Below are 18977 nucleotides of genomic sequence, written 5' to 3'. Positions count from 1 at the left end.
TACGGAGTCTGTAGTGTACGTAGTTGATTTATTGGTGTTATATTTTAGCCCTTCAGGTGATACAGGAACCATTTATTTGTTTTCCTTTAGATTCTGTCACCTAAATGTAGATTTCCATAAAAATGTAATCAAATAAGTTAAGATAAGTTAATTATTCCTGTTCAGATAAAAATCTATTGAGCATGCATTTCCAAAAATATTTGCATAATCTGAGGAAGCCATTAAAAAGCCATTAGGACTCCAGTCTTTCCAAAGCACATATTCTAGTCTGCAGCTTTTCTCTTTTTCTCTGTGATAGTCTCTTGTCATTATTATCTAACATTCAGGCCTTAAAACTCTTCAACCACCAGCCGTAAAACCTGCTAACTACGTCCCACACAATCAGCTCTGCATCCTTTTTGAATTCTCTGAGCAACATGTTTTACCTTCATTATTTGGACTTTAATTAAAGGAGCCATTGCTGTTTACAATCGTTCCTCTTTTTCTTTGGAAAAACTCTTCACTGAAAGCAAATTAGAAAAATAAATCCCAATTTGCACTTCAAAAGTCTCCAAACTTCAAAAGTCTGGCAACACATTAGTGTGGGTGGTCTAAACGTGTTGAAGCAGGTATTTACTCGGAGAGGCTCTTTAAAGACAAAGCAATTATCAGTGTGTGTATGAACGCCATGGACCCTGGTGATCAGTAATGGCTGGAGTAATGTTGTTAAATTATTTTATGTGCTTTGATAAACACTGACCATATGTTGTAGGCTATTCCCATTTTATTACTGACAGGGAGCTGTTACCTAATTGAAGTTTATCTGCGGAGCTGCAAATGGAAGATCAAACGGGAGGCTTATTTTTTTCCAGCTTGGTCGTCTGGATTTGTTGTTTTCACTTGTTTCCCTTCGGTGTTTTTACCCTTTTTCATTTTTCACACCACAGCTTATCTCTCCCAGCTCTTCTCTGTAGGGGATTGGTCTTCTCCTCCATATCTGTGTCCTCTGTTGACTTTTCTCCTTGATATTTTCTTCTGCACCGCACCCTTCTCTTACCCCTTCCTTCCCCTTCTTTGTGCTTTTGTGGTGTCCTGTTCTTTCTTCTACATTATCCTCTCATGCTTCCTTCTCCCTGGCTTCTGCACCATCTGTGCCCCTCCCTCTCATTATTTCCCCATGTCTTGTGGAAGTTGAGCCCTTTGTGGGGATGCCTCGTCGGAGACCACTCTCCCTCTGCCCTTGCTGTTCCTCTGAAGGTAACGCCACCTTGCCGCATGTTTCCAGAGTTGTGGCAGGTCGCCTTGTCAGCCGTAAGGCTCTGCAGCTCTGGGTTACTTTGTTTTCCCTAATGTATGACCTCACTTACTCACATTAACAGAAACAATAGCAACACGTCAGAGTACCAAAAGTTAGTGGTGATGCTGCTAAAGTTTAAACATATCAGTAAACCAGATGTAAGGAATGCTAAAGAGGAAATGTTGTCCAAACTGTTTGCCTCAGTTGGTGTTTATAGCAGCATAAATAATGTGTTGGGAACCGACCTAAAGATCAACTGGACTGTTATTACCAGAAACATGAAGAATTTTATTGGTTTTATGTGACAGGGTGTATATAGTTGCAAATCTACAACTTTTGTCTAATCTAAAGTATTGCTGCAACTAGCATTTATTTTAGTAATAGATTATTCTATTGATTATTTTGACAACTAATTGAATTAGAAAAAAATCTCATTTTGCAGCTTTGTCATTTAACCATTTAAACTTATTTTATTCAATATTAGAAATACATGAAAAATACAAATAATTCCTTCTTTAAATAAAAAAGCCTTTTCTTTCCTAAAATGCAATAATAAATTATTCTTTTAAGGTATGCTTAATCATTTGTAGCAGAGGATGCGTCTGGAGCTGAAAAAACATTCTTAACATCAACATGTGAAAAGTTCAGCCCTTTAAGTAACAACTGCTGGTAAATGACTAAAAGATCTTCTAATAGTGTCTTAAATTTCTACAGTCAATAATTGTATATCGAACAAACATCTTGGTGGCGTTGCTATGCCTTGTCCTCCAAAATGGCCGACGTATGATTGGAACCACACATTTAGCTGTTATACAATGAGGCTTAATGATATTATTTTTACTGTAAATGTTCAACAGCAATTAAACTTAATGCAACTTTGAGTATTTCTCAGCAGATTTAAAATGTTGGCTGAGAAAATATTTCCCTCCTTTAATTGTGAAACGCTGCAGTCAAATCAAGGGGAAAACTATCCGGACATGTTTTCAATTAACAGCATGTTTCTTTTTGCTGTTTGGTTAATCTGCATTTATCCCATTTTTGTTCTTGCTGTTGGGAATTGTGCCCTTTAAATATGCATATGCTTTCTTCAATATGAATACCTGGAAGCTCACAGACAAGTGTGTATTTGAGGACTGAAAAGTTGCATGCTGTGACAGTTTGACATTAACAATCAGGTTTTACCCAGAGCAAGTCTTAAAATTTAATGCGTCGTCTGGTTTGTCTTTGTATCTAACAGCTGTGAGACGTAACTCTGCCTGAGCTTTCAAAGTGTGAGGAAACCGGTGTGTTTCTGTGGGTTGTTTTTGCTGTTTTGTCCCAGATTTGAACAGTTTGTGCTGAGGGTTGATGGTGGTGGAACTGTTCTGTGGTTTAGGAAAGAAAAAATGCAGACTATGTTAGAAAGATCAGTTTTGATTTGGTAATTGTTCTGCTTTCAGTTTGAGGCGCTCTTCCTCATCTGTGTCCATCTCTGTTTCTGTCAATAGCTCAGCTCCATCCTGGAGACCACAGCCATGCCGTTTATTTGTGTACGAGGTTTTTCTTTTTCTTTTTGCAAGAGTCTCCTTTAACCCAGCTAAGTATGTCATGCTGCATCAAGGATTCCCTTCTGGTGTTTGATTGAAACTGCTTAGCTCCACCTGCTGCAGGGAGATAAATGAAAAGTTTCATCACACCAGCATCAGACCTCCCCAGGCATGCTGCATACACCGGTCTTCTTTGCAGAACAAAGCAGGAATGAAGTCGGAGATTGTGGCTGTTCTGAATGCAGTGCATGATGCCGGTGGCTCTGACCATGCTTTCCCCTGAGGCAGACTCAATACGAGAGCCGAGTCATTTCATGAACATTTTAAACTTTTAGTAGAACAGGTGCAAAGAGTGGATGGGATTTCTTACTTTCTGCCCTCTAACTGCTGAGCATTAATGGGGTCTAAAAATGGTTTTGTTCCAAGTTGTGGGGTTTTATGTGAAACATTTGTGGAAATTTTACATAGACTCTACTTATTTTTTTTTCTTTTAAGATTTAGGACGGTAAATAATTTCCAGGCTGGTTCCACCTTCTTAATGTGATGCAGCTCCTGTAACAGCTCTACTGGAAAACTGGAGAGCTGTTTGTGATTTGTTTGTGCGAAGCAAACTAGTATTTTATATTCTTCAGTTTGATTTAAAAAAAAATTTAAATAATTTTCAGCTTTTGAACATCTAAAGGTTGCGACTAGTATTTAGACTATTCTAATCCACTTTGACAAAATGCATCATATCTACGATGTAAAAGTCGGATAAATGACAGTTCAGACTGCAGGTGCTCTGAAAACGATTGGATATGTATCTGATTTAGTCCCACAAACAGACGTGACACAGGGCGAATCTTTTGGGGGGTGTAAAACAGTCAATATTGGGCCGTTCACACTGACATGATTTGGATTCGTGTCGCATTCGCCTGTTGTGTGAAGGTAACTTTATTAGCCTGGCCTCAAAAAGTGGCAGCCATTTTACAGCAGCTCTTTATGTTTCCTGCTAACACGTTTGCTTATTTTGAGTTGCATTGTAAATGGATCTAAGTCACTTTAAAGGTGGAAAATGTTTGGAAATGATTTATTGTGGTTTTTATTTTCTCAAAACATGCAGTTGATTATTTTCTTGTTCTTTTCAACCTTTTAAGACTAAGTTTGAAAAGAAGACTGAAATCTTCCCAGGAGGGGCAGCTGTATGTAGCACACTGGCCAAACTGGGTAACACAAACTCAACATTGCAGCAACAGGGGGTTGTGTGTGTGGGTGAATGTGGGTTGTTTGCTTTTAGTGTGTACACTAAGCAGAAGTGTACACATACACTACAACCATGGGCTCTTCCCCCACTCTGCGTGCCATCATCGTCATGTATGGCCCCACTCAGCACGCTGGTGTCAGTTCCTCCTTCCACCAACCATTCCTCAGCAAGGACACCCGGCTTGGCTGTCTCTGTCTGCCTGTCTGTCTGTGTGACTTCCTGTCCTCACCTTCTGCTCCCGTCCTCCAGGTATGGGCAAGAAGGACGACCCGAAGCTGATGCAGGAGTGGTTCAAGCTGGTGCAGGAGAAGAACGCCCTGGTCCGCTATGAGTCGGAACTCATGATATTGTAAGTAAATTATTGTAAAAAAAAACCTATTTATGTAATTAAACTGTTTTGCATCCACAGAAGATACAGTTTACACTGGAATATGGCAACTGTTTTTTGTCCCTCTTTTTTCATTTTTTGTTTTTACTACTTGAAATTTTTTTTAAATTAAAATCTTATTGTGCTGTTGTCATTTTACATTTTACAACACCACTCAACAATCTCAGACCTGAGAAATTAAAGCATGTATGGTTGTTACAGGCCTAATGGTATGCATTCAACATGATGTAAAAGTGTTGCTAAGCAGAACTGTTATTTATCATTTTGAGGAGAGTTATGAGGGACTCTACATCAGTTTTGTCTAAGATTTTTTTTGCCCCAAAGGCCAAAATTGGGAAATTTAAGCAACTTGCGGACCACAACATTCATTAAATTAAAGGCAAAAATGTGTTTTTTTTGTGATTTTTTTATTTTTATTTTTTTGGTTGTTTGTTTTACTTCCTCAACAGAAAACAAAATGTTAATGAAATCTGTCTTTGAATGTCCCCTAATTGTTAAAATAGTAAAAATTCTCCACAAATCTCTTCTTAATAAAGAGGTTTGAATGTAAAATACATTCTCATGGGAAATCCAAGTCTTCTTGTCTGCAGTTTGTCACAAACCACCAAACATACGGAAGAAGGCTCTCTGCTTTTGGCCCCTGAAAATCACCGTCCCAGTGGTTAAACATGGTGGTGGCAGCATCATGCTGTGGGGATGGTTTTCTGCAGCAGGAAGACGGCTGCAGAAGACCTGAGATTGGGATGGAGGTTCACCTTCCAGCAGGAAAACCACCTGATTCATGTGTTAGAATGGCCTACTCAAAGTCCAGACCTAAAAATAAAGAAATACATTAAAATGTGCTGTTAAATGTGACAAAGTAAAAAAAAGTGCAACATTGTTTTTTAAAAATATGGTTATTTAAAGGAACATGTATGAACTCAATGACAGTAGAAGAAGAAATTTTCAGCTTTAATGTAATTTGTGTTTGATTTGTTTAAATTTTCTCCAGATTCTGATTTTTTTAGTTTTATTAGTCTCAACTGAAGTTTCTGGTTTGAGAAGAACTGTAGATCAACGAAGCCTTCAGACGGCTCCAGGTCTCAGCAGCCGGCTGCTAATGTCTGCAATAATAATAAAGATGTTTCACTGTCAGCCAATAAATATCATCTTCCCCGGAGTCCTGAACCGGGACGGCTCAGCAGATCATCATAAAACCGTCAGGGTTTATTCTGTTCATTTTTTATCTAATCTCTGCTTTCTTTTATGAGAACACAATTCCACTTGCTATCTATTTACTGAAGTAACTGTATTATATTATCAAACAAATTCATTCAATTATGATGTTATCTTGTTACATGTTCTGAAAGCTTCTGGATCAAGCATCTGTCTTGCTTTGAAGAACTAATAATTGTTTATTGAATTTAACACAAGTGAGTAAATTTGCTTGGAATCCGCTGGATTTTTACGGCCTGGCACAAGTTTTCACATCCTCTGAATTATTCATGTTGAAACCACAAACTTCAGTTTATTGTCATTAGATTTTATGACAGAACTGTAATTATTCAGAGCTGGGAGAATGTTCTCCACCCAATCTGAGCTTGAGCTGGAGAATTGATCTGCAGCAGACAAAGTTTCGACTTCCATCACACTTTCCAGGTTTCATTTCCAAAATGGTTTTTCTCTACTTTGTGTTGATCTATTAAATAAACTCTCAAAACCATAATTTGAAATTTGCTCTGCTGATCAAATATGTTTTCTTTTTAACTTTTTATCATATTTTGTCATGTTAAAGCCTCAAACTTATTTCTTCTTCTGTGATTCTGTGTCAAAGTGCCAGAGAGCTGGAGCTGGAGGACCGGCAGAGTCGGCTGCAGCAGGAGCTCCGGGAGCGGATGGCTGTGGAAGGTGAAAACATGAATGCTGGTTATCTGAAGGAGATCTCACTGTAATACTGCAGACAAATATTATTGGTTTTAATATAATGAGTTAAAACAACATTTCATTTCCTTTTGGGGTCAATAAAGTATGTTTAATCAAATTGAATTAAAATTCATTTTATTTAAAATAGAACTGAAAACAACATATTTAAATTATTTCAAAGTTTTTAAGCATCTTATCAAATAAATGGCTTATCATTTATTTGTTATAGTTGGTATTTTAATCTTTTGAGATTAGGGCTGCAACTACTTTAGTAATCAATTAACCAGGATCAAAACAGATTTCTCATTTAACCACCTCAACCTTTTTTATACAGTATTAAAATACATTAAAAGAAGTGAATAAACATATAGTTCAGTTATTTTTAAAATAAGAAAATGGCAGCATTCCTGTAGTAAATCTGAACCAGGGGAAGCTGTAACTGCCACTTTAGGAGTTTTGGCTAAAACATATTTAGATGATCTTATATGCAAAGTGTATATGTGTGTTTTGTACAGTTTGGGTTTAATTACTGTGTTTTAGTGTCTTTACAGCAAATTGCCTGTTTGGAGTTTGTATAATACTCCAAAACCATTAATCAGTCACTAAATTAGTTGACAATTATTTCAATAATTGATTCATCACAATTAATCAGATGAATAGTTTCAGCCTTAATTGAGATGTTCCTGGTTTGTTGGTCACTTCCTGAACTGTGGATGTTTTTGTAAATCTCTTTCACTTTTCTCTCCTCAGACCATCTGAAAACCGAGAAGGAGCTGGCTCAGGAAAAGCAGATCCTGAATGAAATGCTGGAGGTGGTGGAGCAGCGCGACGCCCTGGTGGCCCTGCTGGAGGAGCAGAGACTTCGGGAAAAGGAGGAGGACAAGGACCTGGAGGCAGTCATGCTCTCTAAGGGATTCAACCTGAACTGGGCCTGAAAGCTGACACACAAGCAAGAAAAACACAGGGTTTGTCTCGTCAAGCAGCAGCGCAAACTCCACTCAAGTTGTCTGAAGATAGACACGAGCAAACGATCCGGAACTGTCACACCTACAGCACTGAATGTGTAGATATGTGTCCAACACAACAAACACGCCGCTGCTGCCTCCGACACTGACGCAGCGTTCCCAGATCCCCGCCTGAAGGCGGTCCAACTTAATCACTCTGCAGTTGGGTTCCTCTCCCTCTGTGTGGGAGGAGAGCCGAGTTCATATTCACTAGTTTATCATCGCAGCCTTGAAGAGGATCCTTTCAGGCCCCGGGGCCCACAAGGAGGATGTGTGGAGACTTTATAAAGGGAAGAATCAGTTCAGTCCTGCTGATGTAAAGAAATTGTAAAGTTTTTGTGTATAAATGTGTTGAACAACATTTTCTGCAGAGGTGTGTTGAAACATTCAGCTGCCTTTCTCTCCAGTGACAGAGTGTTTATCCTAATGAACCACACAGCCCTGAACGGCCATGTTTTTGTCCTCCTCAACTGTGTTTAGTGAGTCAACACTAAGAATTCATTAACTCTGGCCACCTTTTTTAGTTCTTTTTTATATTTCTATGTTTGCTTTTAAAAGATGAACACTTTTTTCTGTTGCATTCACAGGAGAGTGCCCAGGATCTCATTATCTTCTGCATAAGCCCCCTGCACTCCTAAGCCATTGTGTGTCAGTAATGCGGCTGCAGGCTCATGCAGCAGAGCAACTTGACGTGTCTTTAATCATTTCTCAGACTCGATAACGCCCGGCCTCTCCGGGAGAAGCGCCGTTTTACGGTAAATCACACTGACAGTTAAAAGTTTACAGAAACGCGTTTGATTATCGGGTGGCTATTGATGGCGCTGCGGGAGGCGGGACGCGTTCGGCTGGTGGAGGGAGCAGAGTTATCGGTGTGATCTCGTTATACCAGCAGAGGTCTGGAGTTCCTGTCACTCACTCTGTGCCACAGGAAGTTCTCGGTTACACTACAGACGAATCGAGGCTCATGCTGAATATTTGAACAAGATGCCTTTTGAAGTTTTCTTTTCCACACTAATTACTCCACTACTCCAGTTTTTTGTTTTTAAGGTAGGACTAAGTTTTTAAATCTATTCTGCTTCATGCAAATCAGTTAGAAAGAATCCAAAACTGTTAAAAGTGCAGCAGAGGGTACGGTTGAAAACCCCGACGTGATCAGTGGATACAGTTACACAACTTTAAAGGCTGTTGTTTTTCAATGGCGTGTGAAACGTTTGACGTGATTGTACTGATATTTATTAACGTGTGAAAACTGTACCATATGTAAAGAAAATCCTAATTTGTAAAACTGTTCTGCTGACACATGGACTGCAATGTAAATGCTTCATCATGTAGCTAGAATGCATAGATGTATGCAATAAAACAATGCAGTTGTTCTTTTACATGTTTGGGCCAGAACTCTTGATTCCTTAAAGGGACGGGTCCAGTTGTGTGGGGAGGGGCTAAAAAAACACAGGTGAATGGACGTCACAAATTAATTTAACAAACTGCTAATTCTGCTTTTTGTGAGGTTTGGTTGTTGACATCATGAGAGCAGTCAGCTGACCAGTGGAGGAAATTACGATGGCTGATCGACTTTTGGCAGATTTGAAATGGAGCCTGAAGCTCTGGGAGCTTTTGAGCTGCGATAACTTCAGCTTCATGTTTTTATCCAGGAGGATCCTGGATCCTCAGCACCTTGAGAATCCACAAGGTGCTGAGGGGCACAAAATATTCAACTTGTAAAAAATCATAACATATTTTAATAAAAACATATAAAACATTTTGTTATAGATAAACAAAAGTAACATTTTTTGTGCTGATGCTCACAGCTGGGAGGGAGAGAAACGGGATGAATCATCTAAATTATTTTACTGTTGTAGACAAAAAATAAAGTAGCAAAGCATCATTTTTCATGCAGTTATTCACTATTAAAGCAACAATGTACTCCTAGGAACAAATGAGAAACATGGAAACTGATTAATACAAAAGCAACAGAGTCAGATTCAAAATTTACCTTGAACAGCCAATATAGAGTTTATTAATCAAAAATAACTTAAATAAAAAGTAAAAGACTGAGGATTTTATGATTTTAATAAGCTCTTAATGAATCTTCCACATGAAAACAAAACCTGTTGTGATTATATAGGTCAGTTACCGCTGTCGGGCCTCTTAGTTGTTTTTTGGGTTGGCAACATGCAAAAACATCACTTTATATAATGAGCCCAGTTCTGTATGACACTCTGTTGCTGCCATTCATTCATTGTGCTTTATTTTTCCCTCCTTTTATTCCCACTTGAAATTAGTTATTTTCATGAATTTTACTTCCCACCAAATAAGGAAAAATGCACAAAAAATACTGATTTGCGTGGACACCAGATCATTTTTTATGAAATCACCTTGCTTGATGGTTTAAAACGCTCTTTAAAAGTTTTTCTGACACTTGCAGCATTTATCTGCAGTCCAATAGAAAGACATAAGGGTCTGCAATCACACTCCGCCACTTTTATTATATTCCGTTTGTTGCTTTAGATCAACTTGTATATCATCATTAACTGTTACATTGCAGGCCGAAAGGCTAAGAATTGCATTTCTGCCCAGCTTTAGCGTCTTATTCGTGCTTTTATTGTGAAAACGAATGAAGCAATATATGACTTCCGGTGAGGAATCCGTAAAGGAAACATCTGTTTGAAGTTTTGGAAATTTTCTGCAGCTGCAGACGAAACGTCGGGAATGATTGCATCGAGTTTCAGGGACTGTCAGGTGAGTATTAAGACTGTTTTAACCACCGATACAGTAAAAATCTTATTTTAGTTAAATTCAGAGTTTTTTCGCTGTGAATTGAAGCTGCAGTCGGTGTTGAAGGACGTCGCTAAAGTTAAAGAGACTTTAAACTTTCCTGCTGACCGCCTAATCAAAGTCAGCTGGTCTGGAAAGTGAAGCAACAACGTTTTCCATCTGAACTGAACTTTGGATGTTTGTGCTGAGGAAGTTTTCTGTTGGAAGATGCGCAGTTTTGTTATCTGCTCTGCAGGCGTGGAAAGATGAGGCTCTCCCTCTGACTACCAGCAGCAATGAGGCGTCCAAACTGTATGACGCCATTCTCACACAGGTAACCTTCCAAACATGGAATTAGAAAACAGAAAACCCACAAGTGACTATTTTATAATTATGATTAATATGTGGTCAAAAATAGATTGCTGGACAATTTAAATTTGTTTCAATTAGTAATCACCTGCAGATCTGTTTTCTACATGGAAACATGATTATATCGCCGCCTTGACTGTAGGAGGCGCCGTTTCTCCTCTACACCTGTGCTTTCACACATTTCACCACCAAAAATGAAGAAATAAATTTAAATATATTAAGATACTGATAAGCTGAGATGAGGATAATTATGAAAAATGAATTTGCATATTTTGAGAACAGAGCTGCAGAATACATGTAAGTGTATCATGACTGCAATATTGATATCTCAGTTGACTTTCTGAAGCGCCATATTTTCATTTTTCATGTGAATGTATTTAATTAATATTTAACCAGTTGGACAGAGTCAAAAGGCGGCAGATCTTCACAACGGACACAAAAGATATCACCTAACAGGTCAAAGGTCACAGAGTGATCATTTAATATTATCATCATCGTCACAAGATTTTCTAATACTGTGCAGAAAAATGTTTGAATCACTCAAAATACTCATTTACACAATAATAGTGAAGGTACTAGAGTATCCATGGGAACCAACGTTGGAAAGCTGAAAATGTTTTCTGTTGACATCAAAATATTTTTTTAGCTTTTGTTGAGCTGAAATGATGACGGTGAACACTGAACCTCCAACAGACCGTCTGTATTTTAATATAATCTAATATTTAATACTGATTAAAACACCGTCAATATTTATTCACATAGTCCTTTACACAGCCACAATATTGGTGATCAAAGTATTTAGCAAGTCAGTATATAAAAGAAAACAGTTTTTAAAAATCAGGCTTAAAAACTGAAACTAAATGGATAAGGTCTGATGAGGTCAGAGGTGCTGCCACAGTTTTAGATGTCCAAAGCCTGCCTGAATAAAAACGTTTTGAGCTTTGACTTAAAAAGTCAAGCTGAGTTAAATATGGAGATCTAATGGAAGCTGCTTGACATAATTTATGATCATAGTGTTTTGCAGAGGTTTATGGACTGAAACCAAGTATCATAATCTCTCTTTAGGTTACAGAAACTTCTCATTTCTTTTATTTCATTCCTCTTCTATTTAGTTCTATTTACATGTCGTTGCACACATAAAGGATTATAATTTTCTTCCCCAAGTTCAGTGCATCTTTAAAAATGAGCTCTGTGATGTTAAACCTGTTTCTGCTTGTCTAGTATGTGAAATGGAGAAATGATGAAACACTGGGAGGAATTGAAGGATGTATCTCTGCTATCCAGACAGCTGATCCTAACTTTGGTAAATAATTTCTTTATTCTTTACAAGTTACTAAAAGAAAACCTTCCCTCACTGGGAGTCGACCAGAGAATAAAATCCAATCGTTGGATTTAAATTTAATGCTAAGATTAATCATTGAAGGCTCCACAGGACCAACAAGTGCATTTCTTGTGAGTTTCAGTTTTAGCAAAAATAGTTTTCAGGTTGAATTAAATAGTTTTATTGTTCAGAAAGAAGAGAAGACACTTTCTCTGACATGAAAAAGATACTTGAAGTTATTGGTGCAAAAGGTGGTTCTACTTGGTCCGCATTACTTTAGCTTGTGTTGCTATGGAAACGTTCTTTAATTTTAAAACAGACAGAGGAGATGCAAAGCAACTGAGCTGCACCAGGCTGAAAATCAAATTTAGTTGAAGTGTTTATGGTTCTTGCTTTTATAACAACATTTAGCAAAGTTATTGGCTGCATATTAAATATTAAAGCTCATGAAGTCGTGGTTTTCAGATGACTGTTGAAATGTAGGATATCTGTCTGGTGTATAGATCGACCAGTAGTTGTTGTTTTTAACCTTTTCTGTATTTTTAGTATCACTTTGTCTGTTGTTTACAGTCAGAGACAGAAATGAAGCTTTAGGAAGTTTGCAGAACCTTCTGGGTCCGAAACAAAACCACAGAACCTTGAGAAGAGCGCGTGATTTCATGTGATTTTTCCATGTGATTTTTCATGTTGACTCTTGCACCGTGGGAAGGAAAAAAAAATTATATTTATTCATTTCTTGATGCCACAGTTATGGGTCATGTGATCAGCACTGGGTTGGAGCTGGTTGCCACGACGAGCAGCCCCCGGCTGGACGAGCGTCTGGCCAGCGCTGTGAGGCGAACGGTGGAGCTCGCCAGCAGCCAGGATATTTCTCCCCGGGAGAAGCTCCATGTCAGAGCTGTGGAGCTCTTCTCACACGGGTAAGATCCAGAACCGGCTGCAGGCGGTCCGACCCAAAAAGGTTCGATCAGGGATGGGAGGGTGATTGTTAAAGAGGCCTCGTTTGTCCAAGAACCAGCTGGATGTTTGAAAATGTAGCATTTTTAAAACTTCAATTTAGTAATTTTGAGAGCAACTAGATAATTTTTAGTTTATAAAAAAAAAATGAGTAAAAAATTGTTGGCTGTTTATCAGTTTAATTTAAAGTCCTAAAATGCTTTAAAGCTTTTTTATTTACTCAAATTATATCATTTGTACTTTTATTACCAAAGATGATCTGAAGAAATGCTGAAAGCAGTTTTACATTAAATCATGAATTAGCTGTGATAAACATGTTTGAGCCATTATTGTCAGCCATAATGTGGTTATGACCTGACATTTTAATATTGCAGTCAGGTTTATTCCTGCAATTCAGCGACAAGAAAACTGCAAAACAGCCGAAACACTGAATGCCTTTAAATCTAGACTAAAACCCACTTGTTAAGAGTTGCTTTTGAAAAATCATAAATGAAACATTAATCAACATTCTGATGTGTAATGATAGCACTTGACAAAATGTAATGTATGACTTTGTATTTTTGTGTTTTTATGATGTTGAGCTGCCTTGTTTGTATTTAATTGTATAAAAATAAACTTGAAACAAAGCAGTTCAAAGTTCTTCACACCATAAACATATAACAGAGTAACTAATTATGAAATCAGCAAACATTATTTTGTCAAATTCCATCATCTAATCATCAAGAATAATCATCTTCAAATATATTAATTAATGTTTGGGTTATTATTAAAGTCAACTTTAAACAGGTGGGTTTTTAGCCATAATTTAAAGGAACTTTGTTTTATTATTTTATAATTTCCTGAGAAGGTGAATTTTGCTCTTTTATCATCTATAAGCCATAATCCTCAAGATTAATAAAATACCAAGAACTTGGTTTGCAAATTAGTAGTTTTGTTTTTTTAACTGCAAGATAATTATTACACTTGTTGAAATTCTATTCAGAATTGCTTTACTTATCCCAAAGAGATAAGTAAAGACAACAAATGAAATGTTGTCGTAACTCATATGACCAAAGTTTCTGCAAAGTGTCGTTGTGGACGGTGATGCAGGAAGCATCTCCAGTAGCAGTCAGTCTGGCAACAAATCAGAAGACACCTCTGACTGAAGGTTGTCGCTGCATGATGATGTCATGACATGCTAACAGCTCAACTTCCAGGTAACACGTCCAGGATGACACAATCAGCTGTTGGACAGCTCTGCTCATCCATCTCCTTTGCTTTTGCCACTCCTCTTTAAATCTGTTCATTATCATGGATGGAAGAGAAGATTTGAACTTCCTCCTCATCTGGGATTTGGGGTCAGAGTTCAGGTATTATTTGAGCTTTTGAAATGTTACGGTTCTTCCCAGTTGTAAAAACAATACCTCGTTGCCACGGTTACACATCATGACTGTTTCAAAATAAAATAAAAAGAGAGAACCAAAATCCTGCTGGCTGCAGAGCATCCAAACTGCAGCCATGACATGTAGCAACCAAAAAGTGAACAAAAGTCTAGAAAACCCAAAATCAGAGCTAATGTAACAGAGCTGCTCCAACAAGCTGCCACTAGAGCGGCGCTGTTCTGCAATCAATCAAAAATGCAACAGTATGTCATCGTTAAAACTTAAGTAAAGGATTTATTTAGATGAGAAGGTATTGTGCATGCCTAGGGTAATCATTACTCTCTGATTTTTATTTTATTTTTTATATTTTCTTTCGAGTGTGAAACCTGAGCTCCTGTTGTTAACCAGAGTAGCTGCCATGTGGGCAGGATGCAGTCTCCGTTTCATGCTGGAGTTTATGAATAAAAGAAGAAAAGTCTGGACTGCAAACCAGGAACTGCTGGTTTATTTTTCATGCTCTCTGCTGAAATCTTGATGTGTTTTTGAAACGAGACTCTGTGCAGTATTCCACCAGTCCATGTCACCACTGAGGTCTGTTAAAGTCCCGTTCGATAAGACGTGGGTTCCATTGTGCCACAGGAAATTGGTCGCTTGTGAGCGGATTAGAAATAGTTTATCAGGAAATAGTTTCTATTCATGAAGCTGCTCTTTCTCTGTCTGCATGTGATTCAGTCATACGCTCCAGATTAGCAGAATCCAACTCAGTATTCATGACAGTCACTCTATGACGGCTGGACGTTTATTATATCCTGAAACGTTAAACATACATTTGGTTTCTTAACGTCGCCTCAGAGGATTCTCATTTCTCCCCAAAGCGCTGTGATCCTCCTGCTGTTCTCTGAACAGTTCCTGTCTTCCACAACTTTTTGATTTCTTTCTAACAAGGAGACACATTTCTCTTGTAGGAATTTCCCAAAAGCCTGTGAAGTGTGGGAGGAAATCCTGCTTGATCATCCCACTGACATGCTGGCTCTGAAGTTCGCCCATGACTCCTACTTCTACATGGGGGTCCAAACACAGATGAGGGACTCGGTGGCCAGGGTGCTGCCCCACTGGAAGCCTCACATGCCGTTGTTCAGGTAGCCGGTCCAGCTTACTGGTTCTGCATGCTGGTTTAGTGTGAAGCTGTTGTAACTGTGAGTTTAACCACAGTTTGTCTCCCCACATTTCAGTGACTTTATTTCAAACATATAGCAACAAAATAAAACGGAGACAGAGAACAAGATCTACACATAAAGATGATATCTAAAAGCGTGTTGGAAAATGTTAACTATAATATGAAAATGAAATTAGTGCTAGAGTCTTTCAAGGACAGATAATTTGATTTGAAGTTGGCATTCTACTAAATACCATGTTGTTGTTGCTTTACTGTTGTCTGAACTAATCTTAATGACTAGAGCTTCAGGGTTAGCACAGCTAGGCTAGTTAGCGGTGTCCACCACCGCTAACTTGAATAATAGTTTTCTCTTGTGTTCCCCATTTTGAAACTACGGATCCCTCCTTGGGACATGGGAATTTTTTTTCTTTTGCGTTCCCTCGCAATAATCTTCTGATCAGTTATGCGGCATAATTGGATCCTGTAAGCCTTTCTTACGGTGGCCGCCGTATTTTCTGCTTTAATATAAGGTTATGTGAAGGTTTTCCATAAATGTTAATATCTCTTTGTGAAATATCTGAAGTTTTATATCATTTTTCTTTAGTATAGAAAGTTCACCACAAACCTATGATATCAACAGAAACTTTCCATAAGTAGGAAATAAATAAAAATACATCCAAACTATTTGGACTATTTCTGAGTTATTATAATAAATCATCTGACAGTTTTAATTGTGTCTGTTGTGTTCTAGTCTCAATGGTTTAAAGGGCTTTCAGTGCCGTTCCATTTCAGCCTTAACAGACATAAACATGCAATAAATACATTTATTTTCAACCAGTTTTTTGCACCAAACAGTTAATAATAATAAACAAGTTTTCACTGAGGCTCTGTAAGAACCTTATGAATGAAATAAGTAATTATTGATATGACAGGAGCAGGAGGCTTTGACACCTGGGTGGTGGGCGTGTCGATGTGGGCGTGGCCTCACCAGGTATGAATGTGAAGGTTTCTGACCTGCTGGCTTTGTGTTTATGAGGAAACGGTGAGCGGGGCGGTCAGTCCTTGCAAAGTTTGGAGCATGATGATCAAAATGGAATAAATCGATAATTGGGACAGAACAAAGAAATGGTTTGGAGTTGATTTATACACGGACAGATGAGATTCCCCGAGTTAACCCAGTGCGGCCCTCTACCATCATTAGTTTGTTGTGTTTTATGATAATAAAACATGTTTATTATTATTAAGTCTTTGGTGCAAAAAACTGGTTGAAAGTCGATTTATTCACTGCATGTTTATGTCTGTTAAGGTTGAGATGGAACTGAACATGAAAACGGCCTTTAAACCATTCAGTCAACCAGCAACACAGAGACACAATCAAACTGTCAGATGATTTATTATAATAACTCAGAAATAATCCAAATTAGGATGTATTTTTATTTCTTTCCTACTTACGGAACGCAAAAGAAAAAAAAATCCCCATGTCCCCTGGAGGGCTCCGTATGAAAGGGCCCAGAGAAATGAGCCCATGTATCATTTAAATCCCAGAAATGGAGGAAGTCAAAGATTTTCCTTAATTAGAAATTATAGTGGTGTGAAGAATTGCCCCAGAGATTTTGAAATTTTATATTTGTTTCTTAATGAGGGATTTTCAATGTGAGATTTTTCCATTGTTATGAACTATGAATTTAATTGGAACACATGTTTACCAGTGTGTGGGAAGAGATGCTTTAAATAATGCAATGTGTCATTATAAGAAGCTTATTTGCTCTGAATCAGATTGTGTTTTATGTCTGTTTTTCTGTTAAAAGTACATTGTTTCCAGTATTTTCTAAAAGTTTGTTTGCATTCAGTTACCTGAAGGGACAATACTCCTTCGGCCTCCTGGAGACTCGTTTCTACGACCAGGCTTTGAAAGTGGCCATGCAGGTGAGCGACTCTGCTGGTAATGGGTTTCTTTTGTGCGCTTTGTTGACAACACAGCAGCTGTGTGTTTGAGGTTATCTGCCTTGACTGATTGTGTCAGTCCACCCTCCACACTGAAAGCCTCATGCATTTAAAGCAGCTGACATGAGAGTCTCCAGGAGAAAAGAGTTGAGAAATTTCACAATAAGTTATTTAAAGTGAGGACTGCAGTTATTTGTGTGTGTGTGTGTGTGTGTGAATTCATCTTTCTTGTTCCAGGGTCTCGCCTTGACCCCTGATGATGCTTGGGCCGTCCACTCCGTGGCCCACGTCTATGAGATGAAGGCAGAGGTGGACAAAGTCTTGAATTTCATGGATAGCAGAGAGAAAGACTGGCAGGTGGTGTTTTTTTTCATCACACCATATCTGGAACATTGTGGAAAATTCAGAGTTTAAGGTTTAAATATTTGGAAAATAAATATGAAAAAACTGCCATTATTATCTCTAGGGGTCTGACATGCTGGCCAGTCACAACTATTGGCACTGGGCTTTATGCTTCATCGAGGGGGTGAGGATAATCATGGCTTTATTTAAGGAAAATGTTAGATTTTATTATCTTTAGGTTCTAGTTTATAGTGACGTTTTTGTTGCTTCATCCTCTGCAGGGGGAATATGAAGCTGCTCTGCAGATCTACGACTCCCAGGTGGGTTTGAGTTCCCAGGTTCAGGTTGAAGTCTTAAAGGAGGGAGGTTATGAAAAATCAACTGTTTGAGCTTTATATCATGTTATGATGTTATATATGTTGACCCTCATTTTAATTACAGCCAATATATTTTTTATTAAATTCAAAGATGAGGCTGTTTTCTCACATCATGGATGTTGTTACACTCCAACATTCATTGACGCTGTTTTCAATAACCGTAAAACATCAACCCAGTATAATAAAATATCTCCTCTGAAGGATTAGCTCAGCTACCTGCCTTTATATGCTAATAAAAATGTAATCATGACCCACTTTTTGTAAAATCACACATGCATCAAACCAACTGCACTTTATTAGTCACATTTTAGAAGTAATATTAAAGAAGGAAACTGAGTATTTTGTGGAGATCTTAGTGATCTTATCAACAAAACCAAACTTCTCTTTAGAATCATATCTGTTCAGTTTTATCTGCATTTAATTAGTTTTGTCTCCGGCAAATCAGTTCAAACATGACATGGAGGCTTCAGCCATTTTGGTTATTAGCTTTTACTATGAATGCTGTTGTAAAGAAAATATGTAAGAAAAAACCATTTCTGGCTTTCTGGGAGCCGTTATCAGCCTCCTCACCTCAGCCGTGTCTCTGAACATCGTGTTCTTCTCAGTACTCCAGGTAGGCTGCAGTTATGGAGTAGAACAGTAATAAAAGATAACTGGCTCCTTTTTCAAAACGCGTGTCTAGCAAGCCTTCTGGTCATTTTTCGGTTTTCAGTTCAATCTGTTGTTTTGGCCCATTTTCCCTGAAGAAAAGTAAATAGGACAAAGTTAGGCTTCAAACATCCAGTCAGAACTACGGCAGGATGTTATTGATGTCTACACAAACAGACTGGATTCATGTCTGCAGCTTCCTGAGTCACAGAGCATCAAAACACCAGGCGTGCAGATTTAGAGAAAGGCGTAGTCCTCTTGTGAGTCGAGAGCTAATTGCAGATGAATGTTGAATCCAAATTTAAGATGTAAGAGCCAAAGAACCACCCCCACACAGCGTCTCGGCGTCGGCTGCCAGGTCTGATTTAGTCAGGATGAGACGAGAAGACTGTGAGACGAACGTCGGTTA

General features: G+C 38.2%; 2 protein-coding genes across 31 annotated transcripts in view; both read left to right on the top strand.

Annotated features, from left to right (window-relative positions):
• The window catches only part of LOC102228008 (protein-methionine sulfoxide oxidase mical3a-like), a 95338-nt gene extending 86620 nt beyond the window's left edge, over positions 1-8718 (top strand). For 19 of the 30 annotated variants that reach the window (XM_023347945.1, XM_023347963.1, XM_023348041.1 and 16 more), the window contains 5 exons: positions 1171-1236; positions 2764-2805; positions 4295-4394; positions 6247-6320; positions 7086-8718. In XM_023347945.1, coding sequence (XP_023203713.1) covers positions 1171-1236; positions 2764-2805; positions 4295-4394; positions 6247-6320; positions 7086-7270 — 467 coding nt within the window. In that variant the 3' untranslated portion in view covers positions 7271-8718. The remainder of the gene's footprint in view (positions 1-1170; positions 1237-2763; positions 2806-4294; positions 4395-6246; positions 6321-7085) is intronic. The other 11 variants (XM_023348069.1, XM_023348049.1, XM_023348027.1 and 8 more) reach the window with 2 other exon arrangements.
• Positions 8719-9978: 1260 nt separating this feature from the next.
• Positions 9979-18977, top strand: part of ttc38 (tetratricopeptide repeat domain 38) — a 14590-nt gene continuing 5591 nt past the window's right edge. The window contains exons 1-9 of the mRNA XM_023348933.1: positions 9979-10078; positions 10350-10427; positions 11684-11765; positions 12532-12703; positions 15067-15240; positions 17108-17183; positions 17439-17558; positions 17668-17727; positions 17825-17863. Of these exons, the coding sequence (XP_023204701.1) occupies positions 10049-10078; positions 10350-10427; positions 11684-11765; positions 12532-12703; positions 15067-15240; positions 17108-17183; positions 17439-17558; positions 17668-17727; positions 17825-17863 (831 nt within the window). The 5' untranslated portion in view covers positions 9979-10048. The remainder of the gene's footprint in view (positions 10079-10349; positions 10428-11683; positions 11766-12531; positions 12704-15066; positions 15241-17107; positions 17184-17438; positions 17559-17667; positions 17728-17824; positions 17864-18977) is intronic.

This window comes from Xiphophorus maculatus, chromosome 2, assembly GCF_002775205.1.
Source record: "Xiphophorus maculatus strain JP 163 A chromosome 2, X_maculatus-5.0-male, whole genome shotgun sequence".
NCBI lineage: Eukaryota > Metazoa > Chordata > Actinopteri > Cyprinodontiformes > Poeciliidae > Xiphophorus > Xiphophorus maculatus.
This window is presented reverse-complemented; position numbering and strand designations above follow the sequence as displayed.